This window comes from Eptatretus burgeri, chromosome 3, assembly GCF_056783735.1.
Source record: "Eptatretus burgeri isolate ZD-2024b chromosome 3, Ebu_testis_v1, whole genome shotgun sequence".
Lineage (NCBI taxonomy): Eukaryota > Metazoa > Chordata > Myxini > Myxiniformes > Myxinidae > Eptatretus > Eptatretus burgeri.
In genome coordinates this window covers 55,304,237-55,329,559 of record NC_140963.1, presented here as the reverse complement: position 1 = coordinate 55,329,559, position 25,323 = coordinate 55,304,237, and the positions used below count along the sequence as shown (strand labels likewise).

Below are 25,323 nucleotides of genomic sequence, written 5' to 3'. Positions count from 1 at the left end.
TTAACATGTAAATATATGTTTTTCTGCATTCTAATTGTTTCTAGTTATGGTCAGTATATTGATATACAAGACTAATTATAAAAAAGTGAAATGTATTGAGGGTAAAATGAAAAATTATAGCTTTTTTGTCCAAAAATGTCAATTTTTTTGTCCTGAAAAAATATATATTTACCTGATACTGATTTTGGCTCCTGCACAAAAAAAAAGAAACGTTGAAGACACAAGATGAAATCAAGTCTATGGCAATACAATATAATTATGTAAATCATTGAAACATGACAAAATTCACAATTCCACTCGGGGCAATCACATCTGCCTGATGAAGGTTTCGAAATGAAAATGAAAATTCGCATTAAACTCAGAAACTACATCCATTATAAACTTACTATACATGTTGAGAAAAATCAAGCGTATTAAAGTTAGAACTCGACAATCTCGTCATCATCCTCATTGTCACATGGAGTGTTTGTGCAGCCAGAGCCCCTGCAGTTTCCACAAGCTGGAGTGCACTCAATGTTGTGCTTCTTGCATGTGCATCTCATGGTGCTACATTCAGCCTGGCAGTTGCACCTAATGACACATAGCATCTTTTCAGGAGCTGGAGCTATTGATGTCTGAAGTGGCACAAAACCCTCGTCACACTTCTGCCAACCCCAGTCTGTGGAAGAAGTATGCAAGTCTGATGTCTTGAAACGAATCAAAGACCACCTTCAGAAGCATACCGAGTCTGCAAAGATATCTTCCAGAACTTCAGCGCTCTGGGTTCAGTATATGGACATGCTAGACATTCTATGCAAATACATCCAGGCAGAGCGCACTGGGAACTGGGCACTACATCTACAGGCCATCCAGGAAATGCTGCCTTACCTGGCAGCCTCGGGCCACAACCTGTATGCCAAATCTGCGAGGGTGTATCTGCAGCAGATGTCCAACCTCAAAACTCAACATCCCAATGTCCAACAACGTTTTGATGAGGGGTTCCATGTGGTTCGACGAAGTGATTGCCTGTGGGCAGGTCTTTCATCTGACCTGATCATCGAACAAGTTCTGATGAGAAGTTTGAAGACCAGCAGGGGGCTCACATGAGGACGAGGAATGACGAAGCAACAACGGCTGGTATGGCTACTATCAATGCCTGCCTGTGCAGAAATAAACCAGGCAATGCAGGAGCTCACAGGTGTGAACTACAACACTGGAGAGCAGAAGAAGGACATGACCAAGGCAAGACAATCTCGTGACTGGAAGGACACACTATCAGCTTTTCAGTATTTACAGGAACGGAATCCGTTCAGTAGTGATCCACGTCTGAGGAACATTGCCACTGGAGTTCATGCACACCCCACCGTCAAAGTCGATACAGCACATGCTGTAGGAGCCAAAATATTGAAATCTATGGATGGGAAAACACCTGCCGAGAACACATTTAAGAGGAAAGACCAAGTTGTCACCCTCAGCATGAAGTCATCTGTCAAGATTGATGGAGAGCAAGTCCAGGTTGACCCACAACTCCTCTTCCAGAGACTGATCACTTGCACAGACAGCAGAAGAACTGGAGTCGGCCTTCAAATATGAACTGTGCAGCTATCCACCAACCCTCTTTGATTCCTCTCTTCAGCTCCGAGGAGCACACAAGCCAGTCTTTGCTGATGCCATCTGGGATCTTCTTGGATCCGATGTCCCAGCTGATATCCCCAATGATGGGCAACAGTATGTTTTGGGTGGCGGGGCACTTGTTCAACGCATTCCATGGTCTCGTGGATCTACATACAGAGACATATGCCACCAGTACACTGATTATGTAACGAAGAAGTACGGAGATGCCATAGTCGTGTTTGATGGTTATGAGAGTACCAACACGAAGGACATGACACACCAGAGACTGTCTGAAGGGAATGCTGGCACTACTGTGACATTTACAGCTGACATGCGTCTCACAATGAAGAAGGAACAATTTCTTGCCAATAGGCAATATAAACAGCGATTCATTTTTATGTTGAGTGAAGAGCTTCAGAAGAAGAACTGTGAGACACACCATTCCTCAGGGGATGCTGATCTCCTGATTGTGCTGAAGGCCGTGCAGTCTGCTACTGTCACCAACACTGTGTTAGTTGGTGATGACACAGACCTCCTCGTCCTCCTATGCAACCATGCAAGCTTAGAATCCCATGACCTCTTATTTTGTCCCGAGCCAAAGAAGAACGCGAAGAAGGCTCACATCTGGAACATCAAGGCTACAAAGAAAATGATTGGTACAGACATATGCAAGCACATACTGTTTCTACATGCAGTTCTTGGGTGCGACACGACATCACGTCTTCATGGGATTGGAAAGGGAGCTTCCCTCAAAGTTCAAAGCAAACAACAACATTCCGTGACCAGGCCAAGGTTTTTGATACATTTCCAGCTTCCGTATGTGATGTGGCAGATGAAGGAGAAAAAACATTGGTGATAATCTACAACAGAAAGTCAACTGACACCCTGGACACCCTCCGGTATCAGCGGGACTGGGACAAGGTGGCTTGGAGCTCCTCTCACGTGCAACCACAGACGTTACCACCAACATCAAAAGCAGACAAGTATCACAGCCTGCGCATGTATCTGCAAGTCCAAGAATGGAAGGGATGTGCAGATAAACTTCTTCCGACAGACTGGGGTTGGCAGAAGTGTGACGAGGGTTTTGTGCCACTTCAGACATCAATAGCTCCAGCTCCTGAAAAGATGTTACGTGCCATTAGGTGCAACTGCCAGGCTGAATGTAGCACCATGAGATGCACATGCAAGAAGCACAACATTGAGTGCACTCCAGCTTGTGGAAACTGCAGGGGCTCTGGCTGCACAAACACTCCATGTGACAATGATGAGGATAATGACGACATTGTCGAGTTCGAACTTTAATACGCTTGATTTTTCTCAACATGTATCGTAAGTTTATAATGGATGTAGTTTCTGAGTTTAATGCGAATTTTCATTTTCATTTCGAAACCTTAGTCAGGCAGATGTGATTGCCCTGAGTGGAATTGTGAATTTTGTCACATGTCAATGATTTACATAATTATATTGTATTGCCATAGACTTGATTTCATTTTGTGTCTTCAACATTTCTTAATTTTTTGCTCCAGGAGCCAAAATCAGTATCAGGTAAAAAAAAAATTTTCGGGACAAAAAAACATTTTTGGACAAAAAGCTATAATTTTTTATTTTACTCTCAATACATTTCACTTTTTATCCCCCGCCACATGGTGGAAGGGGGATATTGTTGTCACCCAGGTCGTCCGGCTGTCCGTCCGTCCGTCCGTGCGTCAACATTTATAGCTGTGAGTGCCATAACTCGTAAACTGTTCGCCATATCGATTTGAAATTTGAGTCACACATGTACCACCTGAAAAAGAACCCTATTGATTTTGGGCGTGGCCAGATCCAAGATGGCCGACTGGGGCGGCAATCTTGAAAAAAAGTTTTTTGTAATAAATGGAAAACCGCTTATCTGATTTCAATTATTTTTGGTTACTACGTTTAGTTCCTCACCCCTGGGGAACTTTTTCGAGATGATGACCAAATGGTGTCTTGTTTCCAATTCACCTCCCTCATTATCTGGAATATGTATGACCTTTTCATTCAATGGTGGGGGATTCCCCATCTCTGATGGTATATTTTATAATTATTCTTGTATATCAATATACTGACCATAACTAGAAACAATTAGAATGCAGAAAAACATATATTTACATGTTAAAATATCAATCTTTACAATTTTCTCATTTTCCCTGAAGCCGGGTGGCTCACAATGAAGTTCACTCACAATGAAGTGGCTCACAATGAAGTTTATTGGATTTCCATGATTTCAGGACTTTCCCCCTGGAGGATCCCTTAGGACTTTTTTTTCTGTCACTGAGGACATATCCAGGAATCAAAATCTGTTGAGTTTCCTTTTGTTGCAATTTGTGGGAGGTCATCCGACATTTTGACTGTACTATTTCTGACTTCTTTGACTCTCGTCACCAATATTTGGCTCTCAACGGAATCCTTTCATCTCCTCTCCCTGCCAAGGCTGGAGTGCCCCGTGTTCTGGGCCCAATCCTATTCCGAATCTTAAACGATCTCTCCGACTCTCTGGAAAATCCTCTTTCGCTGTTTGCTGATGACTCCCCCCTCTGCTGTGATATCGCTCATCCTTCAAATAGATAAGCAGCAGCCTCCTCCCTCTATTCAAACCTTGATTAAATCAGAAGCTAGTCAAATACTTGGAATATGTCTTTAAATCCTGAGAAATCTCACACATGCACCCTTTCTCTCCAAAAGGACCATATGGCAAGCCCTCCCATCAATCCTCAAATAAGTTCAGCCATGATCTTTCTTGGGCAAACCACATTTTGAGGTTGCCCTCCAAAGCCAGCTGGCCACTGGGCATCCTGCCTTGCACAAATTCCTTCCTTGGCACACCCAAACTCTTATCTACCTACAAGGCCTTCATCCACAGCTTGATGGAATACTGCTCTCCCCTCTCGGTTGGTGCCACTGCCTCGCACCTTGCTCAGCTTGATGTCATGGAAACCAAGACCTTCAAGATCATTGTACTCTCCCACGATGAAGCTGAGTCTATGGGCCTATCACTTTGCCATTGCAGACAGGTCAGTTGTCTGTCTTTTTCTGTTTCCCTTCTGATCTCACACCCTCTGCCTTCTCCGTGCTCCCCCGAACCCAGGTTTCTGCAGGGCGCACACGGTCCACCATCAACCCCCTTCTGGTGAAACTACCTAAATCCAGGATCACTGCTCACCTCCACTGTTCCTCTTTCTTCTCACCTATAGAACCAACTTCCACATTCTCTTAAATCTCATTCTTCCCTCCAGGTCTTCACGACAGCTGTTCACCATCTCAGATCGTCCCCAATCCAAAACCGTGATCTTTACTACTCCCCTTAAATGCCCCACCCCACCACGTTTCCAGTTTTTCCTTATTGAGAATTTGCTTCTGTATCCATCTTGTCCATCCCTGCATTATCCCAACCCCTCATCATTACAATCGTCCCTTGTTTGTCCTCCGTCTATTTTGTCCCTCAGCCCTGCTGTTGGTGTGTCTGTGTCTGTGTCTGTCTCTGATTCCTTTTTGTGCTGTTGCATCCTGATCTATTGTGTTCTCACTCTTCCACAAACCTAGATTTTGTATTAAAAGAAAGAAAAAAAAAAAGAGCAAATACCTGCACCCATCAACTCAGATCCTACTTCCTACCCTGTCTCACTACAGACTACCACAGACCAATTCTGAATGGGCCCAGCTGGTCGAGCAACAGCAGCGGCTGCATGCATCGCATCTGGCACGATGGCGGGACACACTGCGCACTACACTTTCACAGATTGATGAGGTACGTGTTACGCTCTCTCGCGAGTCGATCAGCTTATGGCCGATCTTCCTGCCCTGTGCGAATGCTTGATGTTCATTTCCGGTAAACCAAGAGTACAGGAGCAGAGCAAAGTTTAAGCATTACTTAGTTGCCAACACACTCGCTTTGATTAATCCTCCAGATTAATGAACAGAGAAACATAATGCCAAGCAACTTGTTGTTTTGACAGATGCGAGAATCTCTCAGCAAACTACAGCAAGGAGTTCAAATTCTGGACTCGAACACAGAGAATGTGAAGTGAAGAACCAGCAATGGCAGAAGTGGAAAAGTTTCCACAGCAAATGTGCAATGTTACCTCACTCCTTCAGTCCCCATCCTGTGAACGCTGATGTACTTCATTCATGATTTATCAGACCAATGAGTTTTAACTTTTATGTTTGTTTGTTTGTTTTAAGGAGGAGTGATTGTATGACTTCCTGGTGAAAGTAATTTAAGTTAATTGAACAAGCAGTGAGCCAAGAGTAAGCACTCCGATAACACCATTTCTTATTGGCTTAAGGAAGGGGTAAATGAAGTTTGACAAACACTGTTGCTTGCCACCTTTCAGCATGAGGGCTTTCCCCAGAGACTGCCCCACAAGCCCTTTTTGAGGCCATGTTGCTTTCTCTTAACCTGGCCAGCTGAGGGAGCACAACAATGCACTTGATAAGTCATAAGGGGTTTTGGCACTGTGTGCCCTTTGAGGGAGTTGTGACTTGCAACTAATGAAACTTTTTTTTTTAACTTTAACTTAAATTTTAGGATGAGGTACTGGGAAGGCTTGTCACTACACTCCATGTGGTGATTAATGAATGACAGTGGAACCATAACGACCATGTAGTACTCTGTCTGCTTTCCTGTGCTGTAATTATTAGTGCTAAGTCGTCGCTGCAATGAAAGATGCACTGGAAAGGGAGATAATGTTGAACCAATGCCGTGCATACAACATTGAAACCTCACTATGTGAAATGGAACTGCACTTAGGCTGGAGTTTTTTTTTTCTTTCTCCCCCCCTCTTTTTGATGGTTGTGAATGTTTGACTGTCCTTTCTTGGTAGGGTAGAATATAGATGCATCATTTTACAGCTCCTGTCCTAATTAAATTGGAATTATAATACAGCCATGGAAGCAGCACCTGCCTCCCACCGGCTGTGCCGGTTCGAAGGTAAACCTGCTGGCGGGCAGGGTGAGGCTTTTTGGTCGACAATCTGCAGATTCCAAGCTCTGCCTGCATCTGAATGTTTTGTCCTTTGAAAGCCTTTCCTCTTGTCTTATAACCTTCAGTATGCTTGAGATGAAGTGGAAGTGACAACCTTTATTGCCTGCTTTTAATGCAGAGAATATCTCCCTAATGTAATGCAACCTGATGTGTAAATAATGAGAATTAAATTATCAAATAAAAATTACAATGTTTATTTCACTGCATTCCTGATTTGTATAGGCAGAGGCTTTTTTAAATTGAAAGAGGAATTTAAGGTCAGAGGATGTCAATAGGAAGAGAGAGACTCGGAGGTGGTGGGAGGAAACGAATTGAAGTCCTTAAGGGAAGAGCAGAACACTCAGTTGGGAAGATGGTTACACATGTGAAAGTGAATAAAGGTGTGTCAACTTCAGAATGAAAGAGATTGTGGAGGGAGGAAGAAAGACAGTGAAAAAGGGAGCAAGGATCTCTACCCACCACCCCATGACTTCCGGTTCCAGGTTTGGAACGTCAACAGGTCTCCTTCAGTGCTCTCTGCTGACGATCTCAAAGTTAAGTTTCCGGTTGTTATCTGTCCCGTTTTAACTGTTTATTCTCTCACTTACATGTTACTGTGTGTTCGTAATTCGGTTTTGTTTCAAAAATCATGCTATTTTGCGAGATTTTGTCGACTTTGTCATACCGGACGCTTGAGGCCTACCCTTGAAGCTTGAGGCCTAACGGTACGATCGTGTTTTGTTTTTTTTCTCCCCATTACCTTCAATTTCTATCTTCCCCACTTTCTTAACGTCCTCCATCCCTCCCACTAAATCACCATTTCTTATCTTAAATCAAAAACAAACAAAAAAAAAAAAAACACGATCTTTCTCTTTCCTCACTCAAGACTCGATTCTTCTTCCTCTTCTCCTTCTTCTTCATCTCTTCTTATTCCCCTCTTCTTCCTCGATTTTTTTTCTACAACACTTCCATGACCTAATCTGTTGAAAACTCTCAAACATTAATAATAATAACAAAAACGATCTCTTGTAATGCTTCATCTTCCTCTTTCACACGTGTGGTACTCTTTACTGTATCATAATGCACGACTCTTCTACTATTTAAACAGACTGCTCTCAATTTGACCTTTCCTTCATACCTTGCCGAAAAAATCCAACTGTTACAGTGTTTCTTCTCTCCATTCTCTGAATTCGCCTTTATTGCATCCATCAAGAAATGTGTTAAATCGCATCTCTGACCTAAAACTTAAAAAAACCCCAGTTTGCTATGAATGTTCACTTTCCATCAACCATTCTTTTTTTCCAACTTCAGTGCCAACTCACCCCTCACTCTCAAAGCAACCATCCCACTCTTCTCCCTCCAAGCCTCCTTCTCACCTCTCTCAAAAACTCCCTCCTCACCTTTCTTCCTCCATTCATCCACCTCAAAGTTGCCCCCCCTCTCATCCACAAAGCTGCCTCCTTCCACTGCCCTCTCACCTCCTCTCTTCACTCTACCTCCTCAAATCCTCAACTGCCTTCTTCCCCCTCTCTTGTCCCCCATCCCCCCAGCACCACAGAGCCTTTTCTCCTCCTCATCCGGCCCCCTCCACAAGCTATTCTGCAATCCCTCACACTCTTTCAACAACCCTCCTTACCTACCCCCCTCGTCCCTTGTCCTACCCCCCCCCCCCCCACCCCCTGCACCCAAAGCCTCCTCCCCTCCCTCTTCATTAAAAGTGTGGACCTCAAATATCCAGGGCCTTCGCTCAAACCTTTCAGATCTTTCCATACAGGTTGCCACTGACAAACCAGACATAATCTGCCTAACAGAAACTTTCATGCCCCGAGACGTGTCTGACGACCAAGTATCTCTCCCTGGTTACTCCCTCCTCCGGAATGACAGACCTGAGCCTTGTCCTGGTGGAGGAGTTGCTCTCTTCATCAAAGACTCTATTCCTCACTCTCCATGCATTGCCCTAACTCCCCCACTCCCCCAGGAATACCTCTGGCTACGGCTTCCCATCCACTCCAACCTCATGTTATATGTGCACTGTACCGTCCACCTAACAGTGATGACTCCATCTACACCTCACTATCCGAAAACATGGACCAACTTCTATCTTCTCATCCAAACTCTCTCTTCCTCATATGTGGCGACTTCAATTGTCATCATGCCAGTTGGCTAGGTGTGGGTTCCTCTCTCACCTGTCATGGCACCTCAACCAATGGCACTCCATCTCTTCTGGATATGATTTTGACAAACTTCCCTGACAATATCTGCCGCTCTTCCTCTGCTCCAATCGGTTCTTCTGACCACGTCCTTGTCAAAGTGGACATCTCTCTAGCTATCATCAGAGAACCACCTCACCGCCGTCGAGTCTGGCATTTCACTCAAGCCGACTGGCAGGGTCTCCAAGCAGCCCTCAAACTTATAGACTTGTCTCCCATCACTACTTTCTCCAACATCGACTCATCCTGGGAATTCTTTCAAAGAAACTTGCTCTCCCTCATGCACAGATTTATCCCCACTTGTCTTCAGTTGTCCTACCCTTCCTCCCACCCTTGGTTCACTGAAGCTTGTGGTGAGGCAGTTGTCCTGAAACAACTTGCCTTTGCCACATGGAAAGCAAACCTAACTGAGGGCAATCTCAGTTCCTTCCAGAAAGCTCGGAACAAGTGTGTATCTAACCTCAGGAGAGCCAGAAAACAACATCTTTCCAATCTCAAGTCTGAACTCTCAAACCTCTCTCCCTCCTCAAAATCCTGGTGGCGTCTAATCAAATCTGTTTCTGGTGTATGTTCCCCCTCCATCCCCTCTCTTACCTCAAAAGGCCGCACTGCCGATACCTCACGTGAAAAAGCCGAATGCCTAAACTCGGTGTTTGCAGCTAAATCTTGTGTCCAAAACCCATCACTTTCTCTAGCCACCTTACCCAGTCGCACCCAACTGTCCCTGGACTCTGTGTCCTTTTCTCCTGACAAGGTGGAGAGCTTGCTGTCAAACCTCGACTCAGATTCTGCAACCGGTCCAGACGGTATCAGCCCACGTGTCCTCAAAGCCTGCTCTTCTGCTCTTGCTCACCCTCTCTCTGTTCTATTCACCCTCTCATTTGCTCAAGGTCATCTGCCATCTGCTTGGAAATCAGCAAACATCATTTCCCTGCACAAAAAAGGTGCAAAAACAGATCCCTGCAACTACAGACCAATCAGCCTTCTCCCAATCATCAGTAAGGTTATGTAATCCATCATCGCTTCAGTCAATAAATCCTTCCTCTTCTCCAATGGCTTGATTTCTTATCATCAATTTGCTTTCAGACCAGGTCACTCTACCCTGGACAATGCTGCTTCTACTCTCCCAACAATGGATGGAAGTTCTCAATGCCAGACAGGAAATTAGAGCCGTATCCCTGGACATATCACATGCTTTTGACACAGTCTGGCACCCTGCCCTGCTCACCAAACTCTCTTCCTCTGGCTTCCTTCCATCCCTCTCCCTTCCAAGGCCATCTCCACTCATGGCTCGCAGACTTCCTCTCCTGTTGCAGTCACCGTGTGGCCCGAAAGTGGAGTTCTTTCATCCCCTCTTCCTGTCCAGGCTGGAGTTCCTCAAAGTAGCGTTCTGGGCCCTGTTCTTTTTCTGGTTTTCATCAATGATCTCTCCGACTCTCTGGAAAATCCTCTATATCTGTTTGCTGATGACTACACCCTCTGCCGTACCATCGGTCATCCCTCAGACCGGCAAGCAGCAGCTTCTTCGCTCACTGCAGATCTGGATAAAATCACAAACTGGTCCAACACGTGGAACTTGTCTTTCAATCCGGACAAATCTCACACTCTCACAATGTCTCTTCGAAAGGACCGTTTAGAAAACACCCCCCCCCATCCACTTTCTCAACAATCCTCTGGAAGAAGTCTTTTCTTTCAAGCTTCTGGGTCTCACGATCTGCCATGACCTTTCCTGGGAAAGCCACATTTCAAACCTCGCCTCCAAAGCCAGTCACCGACTGGGAATCCTCCGTCGTGCAAAGTCCTTCCTCGGCCCACCTGAGCTCCTGACCACTTACAAAGATTTTGTCCGCAGCCTGATGGAGTACTGCTCTCCACTCTGGGCTGGTGCTCCTGCCTCCCACCTTTCTCGGCTTCACGTTGTGGAAACCAAGGCATTTCGGATCATTGGCATCTCTCTCAATGAGGCTGAGTCTTTGGGCCTCTCACTCATTCACCGCAGGTTGGTCAGTGGTCTTTCTGTCTTCTACCGTCTCCTCTCCAGCCTCGCCCCCCTCCCCCCAGCTCTCTCTGCGATTTGTCCCAACCACATTTCCGCAGGGTGCTCAAGGTCCGCCAACAACCCCCTTCTGGTAAAACTACCAAAATCACGAATCACTGCTCACCTTCACTTTCATTCCTCTTTTTTCCTGCCTTTGGAATAAACTCCCTCACTCTATTCATTTCCATTCTTCCCTCCAGGCCTTCAAAACAGCTGTTCACCACCACCTCTTATCATCCCCCATCCAAATTCTCGATCTTTTCTACCCCCGATATAGCCCACCTCCTTCAAATTCCCTGCTTTCCTTCCTGAAAGTCCCTGTAATGTCCATCTTCTATTCCCCATGTTCCCCGTCCCATCCCTCTCCCTTCCACAGATCTCCAAATGTCTCTGTTCCCCACTGTTTTGTCCTTCGCACTCCCTCCCCTCTTGTCTCATGTCCCCCATGATGTGCGTTGTGTGTTTGCTCTCACACGAGCCTCGACAAGGTATACAAAAAAAGTCCTGGCATTTACCCCCCCCAGCCTTCACACCACAATAATCCAAGGTCCCCAAACACAGGCCCTTACCCTAGCAACAATATTAGCCCCCAGAACCCCAGCTGTTGCAGGCGGTTGCTCATAACTGAAAAACTAGGCCAACGTCAAACAAATTGCAACAGAAATGAAAACTGCTGTAACGAGTAGCACACCCTTCAGGAATAATAATACCCAAAATCTACTCGAATCTGCCAGGGACGAATTACCGAATTAACATAATTTCAAAATGGCCACCATCTACTAGATTATGGCCTAAAACTTAAATTTGTTTTCATTTACCACGTTTTCCTGACCATATACGCATAGAAAATGAGGAGATTTTATCACGAGACAATGAGGATAATGTGAAAACCGGCACTCTTGAAATAATATGTATATGACGTCAGTATGTGCCAGATTACGGACACGGAGGATGATGTCATTAATATGAGAGGAAGAAGAAAATGATAAATTTTTCAGAGGACTCACGTGTATAATGATGGTGAAAAAATGTATTCAATCTTCGTCCTCCCCCTCAAACGACTCCACGGAATGATTCGTGCAACCTCCTCCTTTACAATTTGTGCAGGCGTCATTGCACTCGAATCCATATCTTCTACAGGAACAGCGCTTGCGGTCACAATCTCCCTTGCACTGGCACCGGACAACTTTCAGTATGCGTTCTGGTGCAGGAGGTGAGTCGGTCGTACAAGGCCATAGCTGATTTTTTTTTTTTTTCGAACCACCCCCACTCGAGAGGATCTAGGCCTACGTCCATTCCCTTCCACACTCGCACTTGGGTACAATACACGTAGGGAGTGGTATTTAGCACCGTCTCTTGTCGGTGGTAATGACTGCATTTTTACAGATGAGGCACTCGTCACCGCTTTTTCCTTGAACTTCCGAACTCTCAATCTGTCCAGGTCATCCTGATCGGTACCACCATACATACACACGAGGGACTTCTCCCCTGCCTGTATAATGGATGTCTTCGAGGGAACTTCACTCCGCAAAACACCTCAGCATGGGTCCTGAAAGATGGTTGTTTCATCTTCTTCAGAGGAAGGCCTTTTCCAATGCCAAACAATCGCGAAGTACTATCACACCCAGCTATGGCATGTACGAAGGGTAGCGTTCTGCATAATTCTTCCCCAAGAGCTTCACATACTGCACCTATGTCCCAGACTCCATGATTCGAATTGTGTCTATCAGACCGAAAATATAGACATCTGGCGGGTACTGTTGCACAGAAGGCGTGGTGAATAAGTAAAACCAATACGTCCGTATCCTCAGCAATGACGCATGTGGGGCCTACAGTAGACACCTTAACATCCTTCCTTGCAATCAAGACATCCACATCACCGGGTGCCTGGTTGCATTTGATTCCAAGGGACTGAAGGTGATGCATCAACAATGTAATGAATTCACACTTGTTCGATTCGTTACTGAGGAATTTTTCTTTTGTTTTGAGAATTCTACTGTCGCTTACTATTATCTTCGGGCCATTCACTTTTGATCTCCGGATACGTGTCGTATCTTTTATGGACGGACCGTTGTATCCATCGGAAAGCACGATAGGATTATCGATTTTCTTCAGAGAATTCACGTAGGTATACATATGTCGGAGTACATTGAATTCTTCGTCCAGTTTATCCTATGAAGAAGAGAACCGCCGTCAAAGATGTTGAAATCGATCAAAATGTCCGAGTGGTCCAGTGTGGGACACTGATGCGATCATGTCAGCCAACTGCGACTTCACAGCCTCTCTCATTAGTCCGTTGTCGTTGAAAAGAGCAGGTGGATTTGTCGAGAGTTCGTATTTCAACAAGTTTTCCAGTGCGTTCTCATCATCAGATGCCTGACCAGCGGCAAGCAATCGGTGAAACAAAAGCTGTGGATCAATATTGTGCGGTTCACCATCAATCTTCAATTGCTTCTCGTGGCCGATTTGCAGAACTTGTGCTTTTCGGGAGAAACTGAACTCGAACACGTTTGATCCGTACAGGTTTTCCAGGATGGCATCACCCACCTCTCTAACCTTGTGCACATTCGATGAACTAGACGTGAGACCGCTGACAATATTCCGCAAACTATCGCTCTCACTGAAGGGATTGTATTCCGAGACGAAATTAAGGATGTTTGTCATGTCGTTACAATCCCGAGTTATCCTCGCCAGCGTGGTGTCCTTATGATGATCAGACGTTGCTCGTACTCGGCCAGTAAGTTCTTGCATCGCTTCGTTTACTGTGGCACACAATGGAAGGGACATGAGCCATTTGGTACAGGACTTTTCCTCCATAACCCCGTGCCCATGAGTTAGTCCTCCAACTGACTTCATCATCCTAATCAGAGTCTGCTTGATTACTCGATCTTTGGACAACCCTGCCCAAAATCTTTTTGTTCTCCTTACGACGAAAAGTCCGGCCTCGAACATATCGTAAACTTCAGGATTGCTTGTCTGAAGATCAACCAAGTCTTGCAGATATACTTTGACACATTTTGTATACCGATTGTGTCCAGTAGCCGCGAAGTAGGGTAACATTTCGCTCAGACAGCTTCTATGCAATGACCAATCTCCAGTTCTCTGTGCCCGGATGAAGTCTAGTAGCAGATCAACCATACCCACATACTCCAAAAATAACGCAGCAGTCGGGTTCTTCTCCAATCGCTTCTCAGTCTCCTTCAGGTTGTCCCATATTCGTCTGAGAACTCCCTCCTGGCTAGCAGTCAACGACTCACCATCACGAACGTGGTTGAAGAACTCTACAGCGTTTTGTAAATCTGGTGGCATTCGATATCCTTCATCCCGCTCACCTGACGTCAGTGGAATACCATACGTCTCCTGAAGTAATAGCACATGTAGTGCTGACGTCGTCATCAGATGTGCCTGTATCGCTCGTGCATACGATTTCCCCTTCAAGATAGCCTTCACTGCATTCTCACCGTACACTACTTTGAGTATCTCGCTGAGTTCAGAATTGTGCATCACATGACCGATTGAACCCAAGAAACTGAGCATGGTATGAAAACCACCGAGATCTAGGACAATACGCTTCAGGCTACGACCGTCTGCCTCATTCAAAAATATTATCCTCGCCTTCCAATACAGGGGAGAGTCGAATGTAACGATCGGCGTGCACTTATGGCGAGCACATTCACTGGTGAGAAACCGCAATGTTGAGTAAATACAACTCATATTGGTCGGGTCCATATCGAGCATCGGGAGAAATCGTACGGTAGCTTTACCTTAATGTTCTCCTTTCTCAACAACCTGCATGAATCCGGACCATCCTGGTCGATCTGGTTTTAATGGCCAGTATACCTTCCACAAGACGTCGACTAAGCTTACCGGAATCTCCCGCCGGACCTGTCGCAATCGTGCGTAGATGATTGGTTTGTTGCTTTTTGGACGATCGTAATAATGGATTGGGATTACGGAACTGAGCCTGGATGTTGCTCTCATTATCTCTCCTGATGAGTGTTCTCTGGCGAATGGATGGTGTGACCGTCTCGATAATACCCATTGCGTGCAGCGCTTTCTTACTGTCCAATGACCAGGGATTCTGGTCAGCATTGTCACAGACGAACTGACTAAAATGTCCGTTCCCACTCATTAAGGAACGCACTGCATCGTTTTCTATGTCCATTGTAAGTGGAACTTGAGCTGCTGCACACGATTCGAACTTTAATACTTCAGCGTACGAAGAGCAAAACCCATGGCTATACAGTGTGTCAATCAAGAATTTAGACCCGAAATAATGATGCAATTGAACTGCTAATCCAACTTGCAATGGTGCCAATGCCGCTCTCGGTCGGATCGCTTGTACCAAGCACTGTCCTAATGACGCCGTCTTCAAAGCCTTAGTCTTGACAGAGATCAGTTCATCCAACAGTAACTTCAATGAATCTGGTGGAAACTCCAGCATTTTATCCACAGACTCCAAATCTGTAAGATCTGGATAGTGCTCTTTGTCGTATATGTTGCACTTCTCGATTGTCTCACTTCTGATTATCACGGCCGCTGATATCCGGCATTTCTCAGATTCCGTATCACCAGTACAGCGGGGGGTGTCATAAAATTTCTGCAAAATTTTCGACACAGTTGTATTGAAAGTGACCACATTGGCTCTTCCATGTACATTTGAGATAGTAACTGCGTCTCCGAGCGTGTCCGTCGAATGCTGTTTGATGTATTGGCAGCTGTATGGAGTTTCACATATTGCTCCCATGCGAGCGCACATGTCTGGAATTGTCCACTGTACTTCATCATCACCAATCCTCTCGTCTAAAACAATTAAGAAAGTCTTCTCGGCGAGGATATCTTTTGGCCTCCCTGCTCGCTTCCCTGGCGTTTCCTCATGCGAAAACTTAATCGGGATTTGCTTTCCAGTTCGGAAGTTCACGCTGCAAATTTGATGATATACGGCGTCGGCTGCGTGCAGATCGCCTGCCGATGATATCCTACCCATGACTGTTGTGGCCCACCTGTCTTTCCTTTCGTCGCACACCTTCAATAGAGCCTCCTGGAACTCTAGGGTTCTCACAGTGAATGCGAGGTTCAGTCTGAAGTTCTTTACCAAAATCTCACCTCCACATAAGCAGCAGTCACTCATGAAAGTGAAATGGGCCTGGGATCTTCGCTTCATTGGACTGTGTCTTGCACTTCCTGCGGACTGGCGCTTTCAGCGGTCCTGCTCGATGAGCTTTTTGTTGCAGAAACGACTTCTACAAGAAACATCTACCTTCTCCCCTGGTCGAACATTGATGGTCAAATCACGTAGGACGGAAGCAGTATTTATTCCATCAGCTCCTTTCTCTGTTAACAAGGCAATCTGGTCGCAGTTATCGACGCTAACTCCACACACAGCACAGTCCCGTCCCTCCATTACCAGATCTGTTCCATCTACCAATCAGATGCACTACAAGGCCATATAAAATGTAAGTGCTTATCATCCAAGCCAGCGCCGAGTGAAAAAAAATCGAATATTTTTCTACATTTTTTATCAAAAAAAATCCAATAAAAATCGCGTTTAAAATTGGGAATAGAAAACAATGATGGGAATGAGCAGGTAATATTAAAGGGGGTCAAAAGTGACCGTTCATTATATTAATTTGGAAATATGGAGGTCTGACATGGAATACAAACAGCGACGAGAAAATTTTGGAATTGTCCATTTTTAAAGAAAAAAAAATCATAATCATTGTTAAAATTCGTTCCCACGCAAGCAAAGATTGAAAAGGTAAGGATGATAACCAGCTACATTACATGATATGACATTACAACACTATAATCTGTACGTGATGTGAATAATTCGCTTCGCATAGACAATTGCTGACCGAAAATTGAGTTGAAGTGTTTGTAAACAAATTCTGTTACCATGGTTATCCACCATTGTTCTGCACGGATACCAGGCAAATCATACCACTCCATTGGTTTCCATGTGGGGAAGAAAGAAGTGGAAAAAAAAGAACATTTGTCCCCGGCAGATTCGAGTAGATTTTGGATATATATATATATATATATATATATATATATATATATATATATATATATATATATATATATATATATATATATATATATATATATATATATATATATATATATATATATATATATATATATATATATATATATATATATATATATATATATATATATATATATATATATATATATATATATATATATATATATATATATATATATATATATATATATATATATATATATATATATATATATATATATATATATATATATATATATATATATATATATATATATATATATATATATATATATATATATATATATATATATATATATATATATATATATATATATATCTGTGGGGGTCATTCATAATGGAATAGGTTTTGTTTCTGTTGCAATTTGTTTGACGTATGACTTTATCTTTCTCCGCCTATTGACAATTCTGGCCCTCACCCACTGAACTTTGTCCCACCAAACCCAAGCCCAAGAAACCTAACTTGCAGGAACAATCATGTGAGGAACAGTATGGATGGAAACCATAATAATTCCATGATGGTTGGCTTATAGCTCCACCCTCAGGAATTCAATGATGTCATCCAGTAGGACTACTTTGGAGGGGTCCGAAAGGAGATAAATATTGATGTAAGAATTACAACAAGACAGAAAATCATGCTTAAAAAGTATCATGATGATGTGTAAAGTGGTGTAAGAGGGACAGACACCATCCTTTTTCATATAGATTAAAAAAAGTGACACCTTAGAAGAGACTTCTACAAATATTGTCTGATGTGTTAAACTATCTTTCTCTGGCTTCATTTGTTGTACCGAGTTCACCAAAAGAGGCTGGCCCAACATTTCTCTCAAATTCTTTCACAACAATAAAACACCTTTTGACAATCTTCAAAACAAATGTCTGCAAGTCAAATACGTTCTCTTTCCTCATCTTTATTTACAAAGCTGTTAATTACAGAAATTTAACTGCTGTTTCAACAACAGATGACATAAATAATTCCAATATAAAATTTGGATCACGTTCGATAAATCCCGACAAAATATAGATATCGCAGCATCATCATTGAGAGGAAGAGAACAAAAGATTTAACATTATTTATATAAATATAAACTGGAATGTTTAATGCGCATATAAAGAGCAAACAAACAATGGTTGTGTTGATCACACCAAAACTGTTCTGGAGACAGACAAATTTTGATAATTGAATTTTTTTTTATATAATATCTCTTCATTCCTTTTAGAATTTCAAATTTAATCTCAAAGACTATGTCTTGGGGGTCCAATGTCTTTTTTTTTCCTAAAGAAGAAAAGAAAAAAAAAAAAAAAAACTTTCTATCCAAACGAAACCCCCTTTTAAAAAAAAATACACATTGGGACATTTTGAAGTTAGAAATTTGGAATTGTGATGGCAAAAAAAAATTCAATCTTTTGTGAAACTCGAGCTTCAATAAACACACATTTACATTATGTGTATATGTACTGTATATGTATATACACACTCTGAGGCAAGAAAAATGAGCCAAGCTGGATGTTTTTCAAATCTGGAGCCATAGATGCAGTACGTATTCCAGTTTAAATTGATCATTCATGTGACCGTAGCTAAAAGCCCTCCATACGGTTTCAAGCAATTTTAATGAAAGAATGTGTTTTAAGAAGTTTTGTTCCAAAAAAAACAAACCGAAAATTATTTAATTTGTTAATTTCGCCTTTCATCTTTAAAGTCAAATATCTCTTCTTCTTTTTTTGCCCCAGAGTGTGTTTTTATACACAATGGAATGTTTATTGTGTATATAAAGAGCCAATAAACATTGGCCGTGTTGAGGATCCTACAAAAATTGTGTAGATTGTTTACATTCAAGACGTTGAAAAGAAGCACACAAAGCATTTCAACAGAAAGCAAGTAAACCAAATAACATCATTTAAAACGTGCACAAAAAACACATTTACACCTTACTTGTTATCCTCAAACATGTTCGACAAGAAAACTGATTTCTGCATGGGCTATGCAATTCCATGTCATGTCACAATCAACATGATTAAAAGTCGAAGGATACTCATCCACCATCAAAGATTTCCAATCTATTCGAAGCTGCACTTTCATGAGCGAGGCAAAATAAGATTCGATTTTACCTCTAATTGACCAGTTATACGTTTAAACAATGACATTTACAAAACATGACAAATAAACAATGTCTGCTTCTCTATTCACATCATCAGCAATTATATTGTGCCATTTACCCTCCCTTTCAACATCACCTCATGGTGGGCTTGGTGTCACCACAACCTTGCTGATAATGTCACAGAGATCACTTTTGATCTTGAGGAAACACCGTTTGAACTCCAGCCCGTCACCCTGGAAAAATATTAAATAATTAAAAACAAATCTCAATAATGTTCACATGTTTATAATCACAAAAGCATGAACATGATACTATGAGAATGAGGCTTACTCTGGACAGGCGGAAGTCGAGTAGAACCTTTGCATCCATGCACAACAAGGTAACCTTGAAGATTAGTTTGTTTCCTCTTCTGTCGAGAGTGGATACAGTGACCTGCATGGGCAGCATCAGACAGGTGACAATAATCATACTATAATGGAGCTATGGCATATGTATGGAAATGTATAGCCAAAATACCAGGCATTGCACTTTTCATAAATTAAAATGAGTACTTGACTGTTTTAGAAAATAAATAATATAACTATCACAGAACACGGTTATATGAGCTGAACGAGAATATCTATGGTATTTACTGGGACTTTCTGTCTAATTTTTGCCAACGATCATTGTGCAGCAAGGAATAATTATTACGAACCTGACTTTCCATGAATAAATCAAACATGAGAAAAACAGTATTTCTTCGATGACAAACTTGAGAAGATTAATAATTTGATGGCTCAATGGCAAAAGAAACCAAAAACAAAGAATCATAAACAGGATTATAATAAACTAGCTGAAGTACCCGGTAATACCCGGGAAATTTGCCCTATTTTCCTCACGCTAGTTAGACGTAGGCATTAGTTGTCTGGAGAAAATTAGGAAGGCTTCTTTTATGCCTCAGATTTATGGAAGGAAGGCTTTAAGCTGCCGTAATCCTCAGAGAGATCATACTTGAAGGCGGCCTTGAGCCACTCAATGTTTCTCGCAGCAGTGGCAACTGTCCTTGATGTCCTGCCAAAACCCAGACCAAGAAAGCTGGAACGCGAGTTTTGTGCTTCTCTCGCCCGTCGGTGTGACGCTCAATTTGCAGTTAGGCGACGCTCTCTCTGCAGTCAACTCTGCTTGCCTGGCTCGTTCATGAGCAGATATATCAGCAGTAAGACGACTCTATCTCTGCAACCGACTGCTTGCCTGGCTCGTTCATGAGCAGATCTATCAGCAGTTAGCTGTTGCCGTGCGCATGCAGTTCGAGAATTCAAATAACAGGAGGAGAATGTGTATGTTTAAAAAGTCAACGAATTCGAACGTTTTGTATTTCAAAAAACCCAAGCGTTTTTAACCATGAAGCCTTTTGTTACGATTAATACGCCGGCGCACTATTTGAAAGCCATTTTTAATGGAATTAAAAAAAAAAATAAAAAATTTCATTTTTATGGAAAGCCACTTAGCGCATCCTGGAGCTGAATGTTAGGTCTATATGTGTGTAAAGTTTCATCAAGATCGGTTCACTGGTCTAGGAGCTTATTGGTTACAAACAAACAGACAGAAGGACTGCCATTTATATAGTAGAAGATTGAAACACCAAAACAAATGCAGCAGGTCTGTCACAAAGTATGGATGGACCATGTTGTTAAGTGGTGTCGAAACTCTGAAAATAGTTTGTTGCTAGTACACCTCCGATTCACTGTGGAACTAATTGCACTCAAGTTTAATCGGATTTTATTTTGTTTGTTGAAGCTCAACACATATTGTAAATGAGGAGAAGAGAAAAATGTGATGAGACTTACTACAACAAGTTAGATAATAAGCCAATGTTTGAAAATAGATGTTCTGCCATTTTACTTGTGAGCAAGATGGGAGAAATTGGAAATACGGTAGAACCCCACTTGATCGTAGTGATGTTGCGCCGGCCCGTGTAATTGACCGAACTGAGATGTAGTAGAAATCAATGGGAATAATTGTGTGTACTTCCACAACACACACATATATATATATATATATATATATATATATATATATATATATATATATATATATATATATATATATATATATATATATATATGTATGTATGTATGTATGTATGTATGTATGTATGTATGTATGTATGTATGTATGTATGTATGTATGTATGTATGTATGTATGTATGTATGTATATATATATATATATATATATATATATATTATTGTTGTAGATTTCCCGCCCGTCGGCGTGCGAACGACCGCGTCTAACCAATAGCGGTCGCTTCGCCCACCGAACGGACAATCCAGTCGCGGCCTTGTGTCTCTGTCTCCTCCCGACAGAGACCTCCCGTGTCTCTGTTATTCATTTTATTATTTCCGTCGTCTCTACGTGTCTTGCCAGACACGTCTCCGTCACCCCCATTTAATTTTTCCCTCGTAGTCACCTCCACGTGTCTCGTCCTACACGTCTCACGAATTATTGTGACCTCCCCCGCCTCTATTGCAGGGCCGACAGCCGTTGCACTCCCTCCCAGCTCGTTCGCTCCAATACGTGGCGCCGCCATTATGCCCGCCTGCAGGCATCGCTCCACGTGCTGCATCTCACCTCGCATTTTTTTCATTTCCTCTTTCATTTCGTTTTTCATATCGTTTCCCGTTTGTTGCACATTCGTTTTCATGCCATCTTTTGTGGCCATGTTATCCTTCATCTCTTTTATAGACTGCATCATCTGCATCAACATTTCCCCCACTTGGCTGATCTCAGCCGACCCTGACGAAGCCGAATCGCCTCAATCGGTCGCAGTTTCGCTGGGGGCCGGGGAGGGATTTTGACGGAGGAGGGGAGGGGTGTCAAATATACCATCAGAGATGGGGAATCCCCCGCCATTGAATGAAAAAGGTCATACATATTCCAGATAATGAGGGAGGTGAATTGGAAACAAGACACCATTTGGTCATCATCTCGAAAAAGTTCCCCAGGGGTGAGGAACGTAGTAACCAAAAATAATTGAAATCAGATAAATGGTTTTCCATTTATGACAAAAAACATTATACATGTATAGGTATAATAGGTTCTTGAAGCGCTTCATCAATCGACGTGAAACTTCCAAAATTATGATCTTGTAGTGATGGGGAATATATATTTATCTTGCCAAAACGAAGTTTTTGCAAGATATGTTAGTCAGCTTGTATGTTTTTTAATTTTTTAATTTTTTATTTTTGTTTGTTTGTCTGTAATCACATATAAAAAAATTCTGCAGAGCACAGTTATCATTGGAAATTTTTGTAACTTCGCATATCAGAGGCCTATAGAGGTCCCTTTCAGTGCACAAAATTTTGAAGGTCAAGGTCAAAGGTCAAGGTCACTTTGTCGCAAATCAGGGGAGTCGACGAAACCCTTATTTTTTGAGTAATTTTGATCGGATCGTCTTCAAACTTCATGGGAATATAGTTCATGGTCTGGCGCTCAGCTGATTAATTTTTGGTGGCGATTGGCCTTGACCTTCATATGTTTTTGTTTTTTTTGTCTGTAATCACATATAAATCACTCTGCAGAGCACAGTTATCATTGGAAATTTTTGTAACTTCGCATATCAGAGGCCTATAGAGGTCCCTTTCAGCGCATAAAATTTTGAAGGTCAAGGTCAAAGGTCAAGATCACTTTGTCGCAAATCAGGGGAGTCGACGAAACCCTTATTTTTTTGAGTAATTTTAATCGAATCGTCTCCAAACTTTATGGGAATGTAGTGTATGGTCTGGCGCTCAACTAATTAGTTTTTGGTGGCGATTGGCCTTGACCTTCATGGTTAGCGCCTGAGGTCAAACATATTTGACCCCAGGGTCAAATTTTCAAGTTTAGGAACCACATCATGTAGTACCTCAAATTGAACACCTCGATGAGTGCTTTCTAGATATGTCAAGCTTGAGACATTATGAGGCAAACACATATTTTCATGGTTACTCTGTAGAACGATTCTCATCGGAATCTCTCGTAGGCAGATATTCCTCAAGGAGTCGCTCCTGGTGGATAGCAGCTCTGTTCACCTCAGTGTGACCTTAAAGAAGTCACACGTGGTCACCTTTTGGCAAGATACGGGTGGTTTATTTATATTTCAACCATATCGGACGCAAGGTCTGGCAGCCAGTTATTCACCATTTTGAATCTGGATTATTTTTGATAATTTTTTTCTTTGAATGATGCTCACTTAGCTACGTTTGGATGAGTTTAAGGGTCGAAGAGTAGCAGTTGAAACCAGTCCTATTCAGGTTCCTCCTGATGACTTCATCTTTGCTTACTGCTTGTTCAGGTTCCTTCTGATGGCAAATGCAGTACCAATTTTATTTGGTCTTCCATTTGATTTGAATTTTTTTTTTTTTAATCTCATTCTGAATTCAATTGAATAAAGACGACGTAATGGGTCAGGTGTCCGATCAAAGTGGGGTTTCATTAAAGCGGGACGTCTTGATACCCGGTCATCACTGCCAGCAGTTATAAAGTGGAAGTTCTTGTGTTAAGAGCGTGCGTTGAAACTTTACCACATGTTACATGACCATTTGATATAGCGCATACTCCTTGGATGATGCATGCCCCCTCAGAACTTACATGGTGAATTAAACAAAGCCTAATGCCCAGAGACAATGTCACTTCCTCGCGTTAGAAATTAGAATCATTGTAATCACCTCAGACTTTACAACGTTGAAGAATCCATATAATTATTTCAGCCCTTATTGTGCTCGGCTGGTGAAAAAGCGATGAAGAAGTACAATTTGCCATTTTAACAATCTCCCGATATATACTTCAGAGATCTATTCTGATGTCTTTATCAGCCTTGCTAGTTATGAAAACTCGAGAACAAAGATAAAAACTACTTTGTAAAGGCTTATGAATGTACTCTATATCAGACTTTTCAAAGTATAATTTGCACACATTTACCTCAGAAGTGTAGACAGATGCAATTACATATTTGCCACCAGAAGAGTTGGCTCGCACCAAGTCCTTCTCAAGATTGCACAGGGTAAGTATTCTATGAATTCCATCTAGTTTTAGGACATTTTCAGGTGACCTGATTAAGGTCATGATTGACTGAATGAATAAATAAATAAATAAATAAACAAATAAACAAACAAACTACACAACTGAATTTATGGGCTCCAGTCGTCAGTCTTGTGGTGCTGACACCCCCAAGCCTCCAATTGGTTTTGCACCTTTTTTAACCAAACATACACTTTTTTTTTTGAAACAAGTGAATGGGTAATGTGGTACAGGGAAGAGGGCAATTGGGGATGTGAAACAACGGAACCTGGTTTGGGCATGCAGGACGTATGGTCATGCACATCTCTTCGCAGGACACTCGCAGACGTTGAAATGCACATTCAGGGTCGGTTGTAACCCAGAAACGAGTCATACGTTTAACCATTCTCAGCCATGGACTCTGTAGGTTAAGAGATTGATGTAACGAGTTAAAAATAACGGGCAGAAACTGAAACAAAATAGCAACTCAAACAAACAAACCCACAAAATGAGAAGACCAGGCAGTGCAGATGAACCACCGCACCTGCGAAGATCCCTGAGTGTGTTGCAGTTGACTGCCTAACAGCATGTGATCAGGCTGCAGCGGTTGTGAAAAGCTGAAGCCGCGGAGCAGAGCATCAAGCGCCATGACAGACATCTCCGTGCTACTGTTTGCCGAGAGGTGGGGCTCGGGTTGTGAGCTTGCTGAGCGAAATGCACCGTCACTGCACATGCAACATTAAGATAAAGATGCATGACACATCATAAAAGGAGAACCTGCAGAATGTAAAAATTCATATTTTTTAAAATGAATAAATGATTGAATGAATGAAATAAATAAATAAATAAAATTTTAAAAAAAGATGAGAGTCAATGCACAAGCAACATTCCCACAATGCTGATCAAAGCTGGTTTTAATCTTTTTCCATGACATTTAACTGAGATGTTTAGTGTCAAAAATGTTTTTTATTATTTTAAAGAAGCCATTTATTATAACATTTTCAGCCGACTTGAAGTGCACAGCTGCAAGGACAAAGTAAGCCTTTATATGCCTCCCGCAAAAAGTGTTACATTTCAAACAAACCCTCATCAATACGAGATGGTGAGGACTCTTATAATGGTTCACTAATGCATTGACAAATGCAGTTTGTTTTTTGTTTTTTCCAAATGAAAGGTTAATAAACACTGCAGTATGGGAGCTGGAACAGTCAGCTAATGAAAGCACATATGACCGCTGTCGAAGCTCAAGCGTGGAATGCATTCACTAAAGTGATGCAGAATTTTCTTGGGAACAAGAAAGATGACAACTACCAAGAGATTGTGGAGGAGCTGCTC

The 25,323-nt window shown here is 42.3% G+C and overlaps 2 protein-coding genes across 13 annotated transcripts in view; one reads left to right on the top strand and one right to left on the bottom strand.

Annotated features, from left to right (window-relative positions):
• The window catches only part of LOC147029950 (protein Aster-B-like), a 261,828-nt gene extending 255,034 nt beyond the window's left edge, over positions 1-6,794 (top strand). For all 8 annotated transcript variants that reach the window (XM_085873485.1, XM_085873489.1, XM_085873482.1 and 5 more), the window contains 2 exons: positions 5,245-5,362; positions 5,571-6,794. In XM_085873485.1, coding sequence (XP_085729611.1) covers positions 5,245-5,362; positions 5,571-5,642 — 190 coding nt within the window. In that variant the 3' untranslated portion in view covers positions 5,643-6,794. The remainder of the gene's footprint in view (positions 1-5,244; positions 5,363-5,570) is intronic.
• Positions 6,795-17,765: 10,971 nt separating this feature from the next.
• The window catches only part of CHEK1 (checkpoint kinase 1), a 137,186-nt gene continuing 129,628 nt past the window's right edge, over positions 17,766-25,323 (bottom strand). For all 5 annotated transcript variants that reach the window (XM_085873479.1, XM_085873478.1, XM_085873475.1 and 2 more), the window contains 4 exons: positions 24,533-24,713; positions 24,278-24,409; positions 19,304-19,405; positions 17,766-19,206 (listed from right to left, as the gene is read on the bottom strand). In XM_085873479.1, coding sequence (XP_085729605.1) covers positions 19,111-19,206; positions 19,304-19,405; positions 24,278-24,409; positions 24,533-24,713 — 511 coding nt within the window. In that variant the 3' untranslated portion in view covers positions 17,766-19,110. The remainder of the gene's footprint in view (positions 19,207-19,303; positions 19,406-24,277; positions 24,410-24,532; positions 24,714-25,323) is intronic.